This window comes from Exophiala bonariae (assembly GCF_035927105.1).
Source record: "Exophiala bonariae strain CCFEE 5792 chromosome Unknown scaffold_1, whole genome shotgun sequence".
NCBI classification, from domain to species: domain Eukaryota; kingdom Fungi; phylum Ascomycota; class Eurotiomycetes; order Chaetothyriales; family Herpotrichiellaceae; genus Exophiala; species Exophiala bonariae.
In genome coordinates, this window is record NW_027042476.1 from 1,498,968 (window position 1) to 1,511,492 (window position 12,525).

Genomic DNA, 12,525 nt, shown 5'->3' on the forward strand with positions numbered 1-12,525 from the left:
ACGAAGCGATTGAGTTTTGACCCCTCCCCAAATCCAACTCCCATCCCATATGCAGCAAACGGTCCTTGGTAATGGTGACAGTCACAACGCACTCATCTTCAACTGCTGCTCCTGCTGTCCTCATAAATTTGACGCTGCCTCAGCGTGCTCTAGCCTGACTTCGGCTTGCTTGCTTACAGGCACATCGGCCGAACTCTTCCGTGAGTCGGGCTCCAAAGACGCATCGGAACTCGTGTCTCCGTCCTTTGTAGCGTTCGCCAACTTCGTAGATGACTGCGCTTTCGCTAGTTCATCAAGTGAACTTGGAGATGAATCCCGCTCGGATCGCGCGTGCTCCACGTGTGCACTGCCATCACCTTTCTCTTCCTCACCGATCATAGCAGCAAGAGACCGAAAATTAAACATCGGCTCAAGACTCCCTGGAGGCGGGGTTCCAGTTCCCGAGAATGTAGCTGGTCCAGATTCGACGAAGGATGATGAAGCGGATGAAGCATTGGACATCTGTCGGAGGTGTGAGCGACGAAATGGCTCAGCGGCCAACGGAATAGGAATCGAAGATGCCAAAGACTCTTGACTGGTTCCAGAAAGTGACAATGCCGGAAGATAAGATGGTCGGGGATTGTCTTCGTCGGTCAAGGATCTCTCCATAGGAACCCCTCCACCGCGCTCCACATTCTTCCCCTTACCAGAAACTGAATCGTCATCGACTCCGAGAGAAAGATTGCTTCTTGACCTTTCCATCAAACTGGATGTCGAGTCGCCAATACTAGTGTTGGAGTTCATTGTGAAAAGACTGCTTTTGCGGGCCGCCTTGTCAGCCTTCTTCGACTCCTTTTCCTTTTTCTTAGCTTCTTTCCGGGCGTCTTTTTCCTCTTTCTTTCGCCTTTCCTCTTCCGCTGCTAGACTCAATCGGATGGCTTCCATCATCATCATCTCTTCCAAATCGTCCATTCGACTACGTCTTGAACTACTACCACGAGCTGGCGGTAAGAAGGGATTCGGTCTTCCCTCAGCGCCTGCAGGAGAAGCGGCCTCTGGTTGACGTGATGCATGTCTCTCTGCAAGCAGAGCAAGTGCACTCAAACTTGGGTTAGGGCTAGGCTCCGCACCCTCAATGGTCGTGCGGCGAAGCATGTTACGTCGACTGAAAGTTGAGAAAGTTCTTGGTTCAACGGCATTTTGCCCATTCATAAGGTACGCTGCCGTATGTAAAGCGGTAGCTGCCGCTGCACGTCGAGCTGCATGTGCACGTGCCGCGGCTAATTTCGTCGCCCAGTCAGGGCGAATCTTGTCTGTGGTGATGACCTCGGGAGCACTGGCAGACAGGGAGGTTCCCCGCCGGCGTCCAGGCCCAGGTGATAGAGTTCCCGATGAAACAGACGTTTGTGATGATCTCGCAGACATGACTTGATATGGTTGCGACCCAGTACCGTACGTAAGCCCACGTCGAAAAGGAGGGGGTGTATAAGTGATGCCGAATTCTGGTGTTTTACAATATGGACAGGTCGCAACTTCCGAAACCAGGAGACCTTCCGCCTGTGCTTCCCTTTCTGTTTCGGAGACTGGGGGAGCGTTGGGATCTGGCTGTTCATGCTCAGGTTGATGTGGGTCAGGACGCTTTATTTGGACGAAACACTCTGAACAGATCGCCTGTTCACAGCATCGGGTAGTATTCAAGTATGGCGGGTAGTACAGAAAACAGATGGGGCATTCTGTTGCGTCTTTATACAGATAGACCTCGATTGGCTGTCCATTGACGAAGGGGTCTGGTGGTAGCTGAAATTCGCGCGGGGTCATGTCAACCTGAGAGTGGCTCCGAGAAGAGGTGGTTAGAGAAGCCAATGTTTTAGCACGGGTCCTGAAGATGTTGGTACTGGGAGAATTGGAAGGAGGTGGTGGTGATAGACCCGGTAATGGGAGAGAGTTTGGAGTGGGAGACACAGGTGCGGAGCTAGCATCTGACTGGAAGGATTGCGATCGAGGTCCTATGGGGATAGTGAGGTATTGTAGGGACTTATCCTTGTCCTTGTCGGAGGGAGTCCTTTTGGTGAGGCGATACTCGAGTTCGGGAGGTACCTCGTCAGCCGGAGGTATCTCCATTCCACGTGCCGCAGCCATAAGCTGGTGCTCGGCCCAAGAATCCGAAAAGTCGTTCAGGCCTCTCCAGAAGGGTGCCAGCCTGCGCTCAATCTGTAGGTAATTAGCATGCACCTTCGACTCACACTATCCTTTTGGCTTACCGTCAATTGTCGAACCATTCCCTTGTTGAAGTCTTCATTGCCCACGTACACACCTTGGGTAACAAGATAGCCGCCATCGACGTGCTCTTCCCTCATACTGCGCTCTCGCTCTTTGAGCCTGGCTGCCCGTTCTTTTTCGGCTTTCCTGGCTTCCCTCTCCTGTTTGTTCTCCCGTCGGGCTTCAAGTGAAGAGGCATCTTGTTCATTGGTTCCGCCAATTCCGAGAAATGAGAAGTCAGGTCGGCTCCCTCGTCGTTGCTGGCGAGAGGAATGAGGGGCTCGGATAGTCGGCTCGGAAGTATTGGACGGTGTATCTTGCCGTAAGACAGGACTTGCATTCCCACTGACTCTAGAGTCGGAGTTGCCCTGCCCACGTGCTTCTTTGGTCTGAGAATTTCCCATGTTGGGCTTGTTCTTGAATGATTTGAGCAGTCTCCCAGTACTCAACCACCCCAATATCGTGAGATCATCGCAACATTCTATGCCTTGATCGTGCTATCCAAGACACTCGAGTCAGTGGATTTGCTCCTGTATAGGAGAATGTACACTGTCGGAAAGAGCGGGATCCTTGTGAAAAAGAGAGTGTACTGAAATGGGATCGCGGACGGATTCCACGGACTTGGACCCAGAATAGAGATTGAGCGAGTAGGAAAGAGACTGGCGATATGTGAAGTAGGTACAAGATATGTAGTAGGTGGTAAATTATGATAGACAAATGCGATGGGATGTGGTGCAGAACAAGCGTAGGCTGCAGAAGCTGCCAAGTACAAATACGCAAACCTGGGCTTTAAACCTGGGAGCGGAGGGCAGTGGGCATGGATGGGAAGGATAATGATGGGTAGTAGTAGTAGTAGTGGGAGTAGGGGCAAGGTTGTAATCAATGGGGGGTGGTAGGCACAGCGCAGGTATCATTTAGGTATTATTGTTCTACCCGAAGCCCCGCGAGCTGAGTTATTCACATTGCAGAACCGGCTGTATCCGTTCAGCACGGAGGATGGGGGGTTGGTGATAGCGGTGGATTGAGCGATCACGATACGGAGTGCCTTTATCCGCTGACAGGGGCATTATTATCAACTAGTTAGTTCTCCGGACTGGTTAAAATGAATCATGCAGGGCCTCGGACCCCATGAGACCGTTGGTCTCGATTCCATAAACTACTACCAGAGGTATTTCCAACTTCCAACTTTCAAGGTTACTGAAGGACTATGAACTTGGGGTTGGTGGACTCTTAGTTATCAGATTCATCACAAACATTGACACAGCAGTTTCCCCGGCGGAGTTTGGTCACTAGATACCTGTAGGTCGGTCAGAGTTACAGCCTGAGCTGGGTTAGGCCCCTCTTCAGAATTCCGACCGCATGAGCAACTGGATTTCCAGTGTACCTCCTACGAGTACCTTACTACGAGGTAGTACTACTGAATCCCCTCGTTCCTGGTAGGGCAGTGGATAAGCATGCCGACCACACCTCTTTAGCCCTTAGCGCCCATTTAAGCCTGGCTTTCGGCTCCGTCCCCCTCCAAAAATTGAGGTGCTCTCCAATTCTCATCACTCAGAAGCCACAAAATATCTTTTGACCGGCCTCGGTCTGTTCTTGCATAATTTCTCGACAACTCTTGTCACCACTGCATGCTAGTTATTTGCTGTGAGTGACCTGAGTCTTACTGGCCAGCATGAGAGAGGATTTCACCAGACTGCATATTACTCCTTTGAATCCAGATCTACTTCCGATCATTCTAGGCCCGAATCTCGTCAACTCGGCGGCTAACATTTCCTTCAATACCATACCGACCTTTCCGGAGAACAACTACGGTTATCTTGATCTCCCAGTCATGGATGCGGAGAGAATTAAGAAGAAGGTTAATGGCGCCATACTCAAAGGGAAAAAAATCAAGGTCGAAGAGGCCCGCCCAAACAAGCGCAGACGGATCGAAGAATCTACGGAACGAACATCACCTACAGAAAGCGGAGCAGAGGCCAAGAAGTCCGAGATCTCGGAGAAGGAGAAGAAGCAGTTCAATGTAATAGCCGGGCACGAGCTTCCTGCTGAGCGCAAGGTCAAGCGCGGATGGACAGAGGTGGCCAAGTCGAAATCGGCGAAACTCCGCAAGGGAGAGACCAAAGTTCCAGCATCCAAGTACTCAGACAAAGAAGAACTTCTCTTCAGAACAAAGTTGCCTCAAAATCGTTCAGATGGCCTAGGCTCGGGGAAAGAAAAAGAAAAGATCAAACGGAAAAAGAGTGGTGATGTGGTCCATGAATTTGCCAGGTCATCTAAGCAGCCGTCATTCCTGCGCGACAACGTGGGTTTGGGTATCAAAGGACATCTCGAATACATGGAAGGGCAAGGTTGGGTGAATGAAGCTGGTGAGGTCATCGAACCGGAGCCCGAAAGGGTCTCACGCCTGCGACAAACGACGGCCTCGGTTACTCGCTCTAAACCATCAGCAGCCAAGATGCCGCAGCGATCGCCTTCTCCACCATCTTCGCAGTCCTCAGACAAGGATGAAGACTCATCTTCGCAAGGCTCGCAAGAAGAAAACAATTCACTGCCCGTAAATGAACAAGATGACGAGACTAGCAGTTCAGGGTCATCGTCGATTTCAGACTCGGACGCGGACCAGTCGGTGAGCAAGGGTGAGGCGAATGACAGCGATATCGAGCAGAAGGGAACCCCTGCTCTGGATGAAGTTCATCCATTAGAGGCGCTGTTCAAGAAACCGAAAAAGCCTACGTCTCAGGATATCGCAAAACCGTCATTAGAAGTGTCGACTTCCTTCTCTTTTTTCGACGCACAAGCCGGGGATGAGATTGACCAAGAGTCTCGAGTACCTGGAACTCCTTTCAGTTCGCAAGACGTCAGGTCCCGAGGTTTGCGGAGTGCAGCACCCACCCCTGACACGGCCTATCCAAGCAGATTCAATAGCTACGGAAGTACCGGTCTCCCGGGAGATGAAGTGGATGAAGACGATGAGGAGGAGGACTCGAGAAAGGCTGTTGGCTCAAAGCGTGGTCAATCCTCCACCAAGGCTGCTGCTGAAACTCCTTCTCAGAATCAGAGTGATTTCGAAAAGAAATTTTGGGAAAATCGAGGTGAGAATAGCCGTGCTTGGAAGCAACGACGTCGAACGGTTCTCAAGGAGAAGCGTCAGCGTGAGAACCGTGTTCGTAGACCCAAGAACTGGTGACGCTGCATTGTTACACCTTGTTGCTCTGAGTGGTATTGGAATCAAACCATGGAATGCCCACAGTGCGTCTCTCACGTGCAACTCCAACGACGATCTCAATACTGAGCCATATAGTATGATGTCGCTCTTGTCAGACCATAGCATTGGCACCATTTATACATCAACTTCTCCCGGCGCCATGAATTAATACTAGAACTAGAGAAACCGGCTGCTTATTTTCATCGAAGCTGTCCGGAGAGAAGTTAATGTATGCCAATACAATTGGATCAGTTTGCCTCTGACTTTGAATTGAAGCCGGCTGTAGATAGGGGAAATGTACACGGCTCATGAATGATGAGGGTAGGTAGGTAGCTGTCGGAGTACGAGCCTACGCGCGGTGCCTTAGGTCTAGAGTAAGATACTTAGTATTCACTCGTGTGGATTAGGTGCTTACCTAAACACCCTATTTGGGACTGGAGCTGAGAATCTGGTTCTCGCTTTTCGGAGTCGGCGGCACTGGCTTGACGTTTGCCAGACTCAGTGTGCCAAATGAGATCCAACTAAACTTGTTAGCCTGATCTAGCACTCCGGGGTTGTCCTTCCCATAAGTGACTGCCTGGTATTGTACTGAGTAGCTTATTGCAATAACTTCAGAAGGTTACTCACGACACGGCTCAACACCCCAATCTCACACGCGTGTTGTTTCTGATCGCCTTGATCATGAGTTTGCATGGACGCGCATAACACGAGATACACGCGACAAGAAACAACTGGCCAGACAGTGTGCAAGCAAGGAATGATCTCCTCCAGCTTCAACCTCCTACTCAATAATCTTCAATCTCTTTCTGTCTGATGCCGCCAAAAAATCAACGACGTTCTCATACCAAGTCTAAAAATGGCTGTAGCCAGTGCAAGGTACGGCGTATCAAGGTATGCAAATCAACTCCCCATAGGTTTCCCAAATCACTGAACCACCCCTAGTGCAACGAGCAGCACCCAACATGTAACAACTGCGAGCGCCGACAAATCTTTTGCGACTTCTCCTTATCGCCTGGGGCCAGTAATTCTCCTGGTAATGGCGAACATGGACAACAGCTCGAACGCTCGACCTCAGGCAGTATTAGTCAAAGGACGCCATCACAGGTAGCGGCCGACCTTTTCAAGCAGCCGGATCTTGTGAGCACGAAGAGCACCACCGATTTGGATGTTACAGATCTTCGGTTGATGCATCACTTCTCCAGTGTCGTGGCTCTTGATCTTGCCAACGACCGAACACCAGAGGCACGAGCCTTATGGCAAGTGCATGCTGTTGAACTCGGATTCAAGCATCATTTCTTACTCCGAGGCATACTGGCAGTGTCGGCTTTTCATCTGGCTTTTTTGCACCCGGAGAGGATGGCAGAGTATGCTGTGATCGGAAGCTCTCATCAAAGCATCGGACTGAACGACTTTCAAGCAACGTTACCCCATGTGAATGGAACCAACTGTCATGCGCTTTTCGCCTTTTCCTGCCTGATTATTGTTCTGGCATTCGCTTCTAGCACAAAGGCTAAAGCGAGAGATCTGAACAGCGAGGTTCTACACTGGTTTTATCTCCTGAGAGGTGCGAATATTGTGCTGAATATGCACTTCGAAGCACTTCGATCTAGTTTCCTTAAACCCTTATTGGATGAGATGGCACATATCGAGAACACCGCCGCCTACCGATTTCCTCACACCGAACAGATCACCAAGTTATTCCGGATTTGCAACTCGAAAGAACAAGACCCAGAATCTGCTCAGGCTTATGACCTAGCCATCCATTCTTTGCTCAGTACGTTCATTCAGGTGTCCTTACTCAGAGACCGTGGCGAAGGAACTGTTCTCGCTACCTTTGTCTGGCCAATCAATCTCTCACCACGATTCTTAGATCTCCTGGAAGAAAAACAGCCCGAAGCCATCATTATCCTTGCCCACTATTGTGTGCTTATTTATTGGTCAGAGACCACAGATTCTAATGAGAAGACCTGGTTTATCGTGGGCTGGGCAAAGTATATGCTGGAATCCATCCGAGAGATCGTGCCTGAGGCGTGGCAAGAACACCTAGAGTGGCCACAGGCGATGATCGTTGAATGAGTCAATGTGCCTAGTATTGAGACATACCTATTCCACACCCATGACTTTTACTGTTCAGATGCAGTGGGGTTCAGAACATCATGATGGTTTCATTGTTTGTCTTCTCTGATCTCGACCACAGTCGATTACGAAGCTTGGTGCCCCACCTCTTTCATCACATCACGACTAGCAATGTGTCCAATACAGTCAAAAATGACTAGGTGTACCTACGCGTTTGATACCTCCTAAGATGGTATTGATTGGACATCTCGGCATTTCCCCTTGGAAGGTATTCGATTTGAGCATATTGCGTTCGGGGCTAAGCTTGTTTACGAAGATAATACAGGAGCACGCGGGCGTTTTCTAATATGCAATCTGGGTTTTGTGGGACCATTTGCTTGCGACCACAGTCGTCTTTGGAGGTCTTGACTCTCGACTGAGGTGCGGAGCTTCAAAAGACTGCGACCAAAATCCAAAGGGCTACTCCTAAAAAACCAGCGTCGGAATGAACAGACGAACTGGAAATTTTGTACCATATATACACGACGGAATGATCGGCTACTACCGAGAAGAATTAAGTCGTGATGCTAGATTTGTCATTATTGTTTCATTGCCGACCGCTATCTACAACACAAGCTTCTTACATCAGACGTCGATATGCGTACGAGTACAAGCACCTGGAGGTGATTGTGGGGACCCTTTGGAACTGGTTCGCAAGCGAGAACAGTTCCGGGGCGTGAAAGGGAAGTTCGAAACGGAATAATGTACTCGTAGACAGGCCACGTCCTTGTGCAAGGATGATTTAATGTAGTGGGCGCACGTGATAAGAAGCCTTGACCAGTGCCAGTGATGTCTGTGGCTGACTCATGCCGGCGGCACTGGCGGTGTCTTCTGACCAAGGCTGCTCTATGCGTTCCTGTCAACTCCATCGATCATTTTTAGCATCCCTCATCATTCTTCGGCCGATTTCGTCTCATCCATGATCTTCAAATGAAATATATACTGATTGATGTCACTACATGGTGAGCATGATCTGCAGAGTTCTAGACCGATCGTTACCGGCCACGCGGTCTTCATCAGGTGAGGATTCGGTGCACAAGACGGCCTCGACCAGTGGATCAATTCTGAAACGACTCAAGACCTGAAGCGCCCCCTTGTCACAGCATGCTTTGCACCTCCACCAACCGTGCCCTCCTTGACACTGCATTGACTCCCCTTGAAGCTGCGCTTCGTCCACTTCTCTCATTCTCATCTATGCGTTCTCTTCTACCTATCCATTCATTCATTAATCCTCCAGCAAACACGTTCTTTTCTTTCTCTGCCGCCACCGTTCCATCCCCTCTCGACCAGATCGAGCGCATCACAAAAACTTTGTCGAGCAGGTCTCGATACCATTCTTCAATTTCCCACCACTTTTGGACAGCCCTCGGGGTGGTGGTTGAGCAGCCATGGTGAACAAGATTCTACTCGTCTTCGTCGGCTTCGAACTGGCCTTCCTGCTTTGCGCAGTCCTGCACCTGATCATCCCTCTTTATACCCAAAACAAGATCAAGACCAGCAACAACGTGGACAATGTTGCACCCAATGTCCTTCTTGATCACTGTCCTCTCTTGGGTAAGATCATTTCTGTTACTTGGTACAGTGGCGGAAGCATCTTAACTAACATCATTCCTAGCATCTATGGTCAACGCCGTCATCATGTTCATTACTTCTCTTCTTGCCGTACCCGCCTTGATTAACAAAACTAACCGCTCCTACCTTGTTGCACATTGCTGGGGCATCGTCCTCTCCGCGGCTCTCACCCTGGGAATTGGTTGCGCAATCTGGTTCTCAACGCTCGAGACACATAAGAACTTGGCTCCGGTCTGGACCGAACAACCCGACGATGTGCTATCAATGCTGCAAGAACGCTTCCAGTGTTGCGGTTACGACAACCCAGCTCTGTTCGTCAGAGACACTATTACTTGTCCGAATGCCTCCGCTGCCGCTCGACTCGGAGGCTGCATGATTCCCTTTGGTCGATTCGCCAACCAATTTCTTGACGTTGTCTTCACTACATTCTTTGGGTTCGTCGCGATTGATGTGATGACCTTGTTGGCCGCCATGTGCGTGATCACGGATCGCAAAGAGAAAGAGAGATACAGATTGATTGATGAGAAGAGAGGTTACGGTTCTATCTAAGATGTGGACGAGGTCAAGACTTGAGGAGATGGGGTGAGATTGAGGAGATGTGTCGAGGTCGGAGGAGCTTTTGAAAAAGAGGAAGACGGTGCACAGGATTTGATATTCGTTTCACAGCATGAAAAACATCACGCAAAAACACACCCCATCCAGAGGGACGCCTGGGACAGGAGGAAATGGTTGAAAGAAGAGATGTATGCTGTGCATTTGTCCAAGATATTAGCGTTTTCTCCAGCAAAGTACTGGCGTTTTGGGAACTGTCTTTTTTTGATAGAGAGAAAGTTATCGAGCCCATGTAGGAATAACGAGAGATTACGATTTGAATCATGAAAACCGACGACCGTTGCCATTTCCCACAATCCTCCCAGTTGCAATTCCGTGGACCTGAGCAGCGTTTTACCACCCACGACTGACCGGACGAACCGGTTGTTACTTCTTGGTCGACAATCTACAAGCTGGGTTAAGAAGCCAAGGTACTCGCTGTAGCTACACGCGATATGGCGCGTTCTATAACTCATGCAAATGCGAGCTCGAATAGAGGTCCTTTGATGGCACGAGAAGAAATAGACTTTACTCCTTCGATCCCCCGTCCCCCGTCCTCCCGATCTGCAGAGGAGCACCCGGATCGTCGACATCATCATCCACTTTCGCCGATCGATCGTGTAGGTAGGCTCCCATTGAATAGGTACATGGATATATATATGGATATTTATTTCTTGAACTATCCGAGTAGTGCTTTCCCCCACATATTGAAGCTACTTGCCAAATAAATATTGTGCTCTGGAACACGTAGCATACGCGCATATTGTCCCAGTCTAGTCAGGCGCGCACAGCTCTCGCCCTCACGATCTCACGACACGCGATCCTTTCTTTTCCTCATCATTCTTCGAGGACAGCAATCCATCGCCCAGCCCAGGTTCACTACCCGCTCAGGGGGCCCAGCTCCTAGAGCGAAAACTAGCGGTCTGCGTGATCGATTCGTTCAACTCAATATTCCCAAGGCCGATTGTCGTGTAGACAATAACTATCGTGTCAAAGCCCCCGTGATCGTCTCTCTGGGTCGATGAGCGATCAGTGCGGGTTTTGAGGCGTTTTTCGAGCCTCCGAAGAAAGGACCGGCACCGACCGCGATCGCCAGAGGGCGTTGATTTGCGTTCTTGCACACCGTGCTTTTTGGGGGGAGGGATGCACTGGCATCTTTTCAGGGGGCTTGTAGCTCTACGATCGGTGGGAAAGCTCTGACCATCGTGGGCTGAAAAACCAAGGTCCTTTATTTTTCTGTGGAGGTGGAAGTGGATCCGAGCTCTAGATATTGACTTGTACTTGTGAATCTTGACCTTTTTAAGGTTACTGAATATTATACGGATCTATTGGATTTGTCGGCTTTGATATGGCATGGACATTGGTCACGCCATCGTCGAGGGGAATAGGATTCGCGTTGACGCGCCATCTTCTACGCACTTTACCTTCTAGTGTGCCCGTTGTCGCAACGGCACGGTCGGACTTACAAGGGACGAAGGAAAGGATCCTGTCAGATATAGAGTTATCTGAGGATCAAGCGTGGCGTCTCGATGTGCGTGAATGCCATCTGCTTGAAGAGTCATCCATCTCCGACTTGGCAGGTTACTGCCAGGACAGGTATAATGACAAGTCGAAGGAGGCCAAGGCTCACTTGAGGCTTGCGTTCATGCTTCCTGGTATGCTGTATCCTGAACGGGCGCCGGACAAGATCGAATATGACTCGGCGCTGGAGACATTGAAGCTCAATCTTCTGGCGCCGATGATGTTGGTGAAGCATTTCTCTCGGTTTCTGCCACGCAAGGCGACGAAGCTCGAGGCTTTGTCAGGGCTGCCGGACTCGGCGGTTCTTGCACTAATGAGTGCTAGAGTGGGCTCAATCGGCGACAATCGATTGGGCGGTTGGTATAGTTACCGCTCATCCAAGGCTGGAGTCAACCAGCTTGTCAGGTCGACTGATATACATTTGAAAATGCAGAGTGGGAAGAACGCCATGTGTATCGGATTGCATCCTGGAACGGTCAAGACCGGCTTGAGTGAGCAGTTCTGGGAGAGTACGCCAAAGGAGAAGTTGTTCAGTGCAGAGTTCAGTGCAGAGAGGTTGATTGAGGTGGTGAATGGGGTGGATGAGAGCGGAAGAGGGAAGTGCTGGGACTGGAATGCAAAGGAAATACCTCCCTGAAAAGGTCTCCATGAGAGTGACATATCAGGCCTGGTGCTACAAGTTGAGGGAGAAGTACGAGGTATGTACTTAGCTTCACCGAATGCAGCAAGGTTTGGGCAATGACATCTTTTTGCCGTGGGGCTTATCAAGGGATCATCTACACCGACAATGTTTCGATATAGGCAAAGGACGCTCGAACGTGAGTTATACAGCCGTGAAGCTCCGAAGCGATGTACCTTGGAGGAAGACGGTTCATTCTGTTTGCACCATGTTAGGCGCCGGCTGATTAAGTTATTGCGTTTGATGGGCCACGCGATGACAATTTCCATTGCGTGGTGCAGCAAGGCTGACTGTGATTTTATATCATCAGTCCCACCGCATCCAACTGGCCAGACGGATTGCAGAGGACGGGTTAGAAGGCAAAGCCATCATGTGTTTGAACCGTCAACCAGCGGCGGAACCAGGCAGGCATTGATGATGATTCAGCGAGAGGGAGTGGCTGTCAGCTAGTTGGAGGGGCCACCCACCTAGTGACCCTGAGCAATACGCTAAGGAGCAAGCCTCTGACAGAAAAGTTGGGGGTTGTCGGTGACGGGTTCTTTAGGCCTGACACGATGCTCCAGCGAGTGCGGATCGAGTTGGATTTGTGTTTCAACAGGCATCA

General features: G+C 50.2%; 5 protein-coding genes across 5 annotated transcripts; 4 read left to right on the forward strand and 1 right to left on the reverse strand.

The window, feature by feature from the left end:
• Positions 1 to 120: 120 nt before the first annotated feature.
• Positions 121 to 2,642, reverse strand: LTR84_000532 (uncharacterized protein; the record flags this gene model as incomplete). The annotated part of the gene is made up of 2 exons (XM_064844162.1): positions 121 to 2,190; positions 2,241 to 2,642. The coding sequence occupies 2 exons, from the start codon at positions 2,640 to 2,642 to the stop codon at positions 121 to 123; spliced, it is 2,472 nt and encodes an 823-aa protein (XP_064712022.1).
• Positions 2,643 to 3,910: 1,268 nt separating this feature from the next.
• LTR84_000533 (uncharacterized protein) lies at positions 3,911 to 5,425 on the forward strand (the record flags this gene model as incomplete). Its single annotated transcript, XM_064844163.1, has 1 exon — positions 3,911 to 5,425. The coding sequence occupies one exon, from the start codon at positions 3,911 to 3,913 to the stop codon at positions 5,423 to 5,425; it is 1,515 nt and encodes a 504-aa protein (XP_064712023.1).
• An 874-nt stretch (positions 5,426 to 6,299) lies between these two features.
• Positions 6,300 to 7,519, forward strand: LTR84_000534 (uncharacterized protein; the record flags this gene model as incomplete). Its single annotated transcript, XM_064844164.1, has 2 exons — positions 6,300 to 6,326; positions 6,386 to 7,519. The coding sequence occupies 2 exons, from the start codon at positions 6,300 to 6,302 to the stop codon at positions 7,517 to 7,519; spliced, it is 1,161 nt and encodes a 386-aa protein (XP_064712024.1).
• A 1,427-nt stretch (positions 7,520 to 8,946) lies between these two features.
• LTR84_000535 (uncharacterized protein) lies at positions 8,947 to 9,679 on the forward strand (the record flags this gene model as incomplete). The annotated part of the gene is made up of 2 exons (XM_064844165.1): positions 8,947 to 9,112; positions 9,174 to 9,679. 2 exons carry the CDS (start codon positions 8,947 to 8,949, stop codon positions 9,677 to 9,679), a joined length of 672 nt encoding a protein of 223 aa, XP_064712025.1.
• Positions 9,680 to 11,069: 1,390 nt separating this feature from the next.
• LTR84_000536 (uncharacterized protein) lies at positions 11,070 to 11,879 on the forward strand (the record flags this gene model as incomplete). Its single annotated transcript, XM_064844166.1, has 1 exon — positions 11,070 to 11,879. One exon carries the CDS (start codon positions 11,070 to 11,072, stop codon positions 11,877 to 11,879), a length of 810 nt encoding a protein of 269 aa, XP_064712026.1.
• Positions 11,880 to 12,525: the final 646 nt, after the last annotated feature.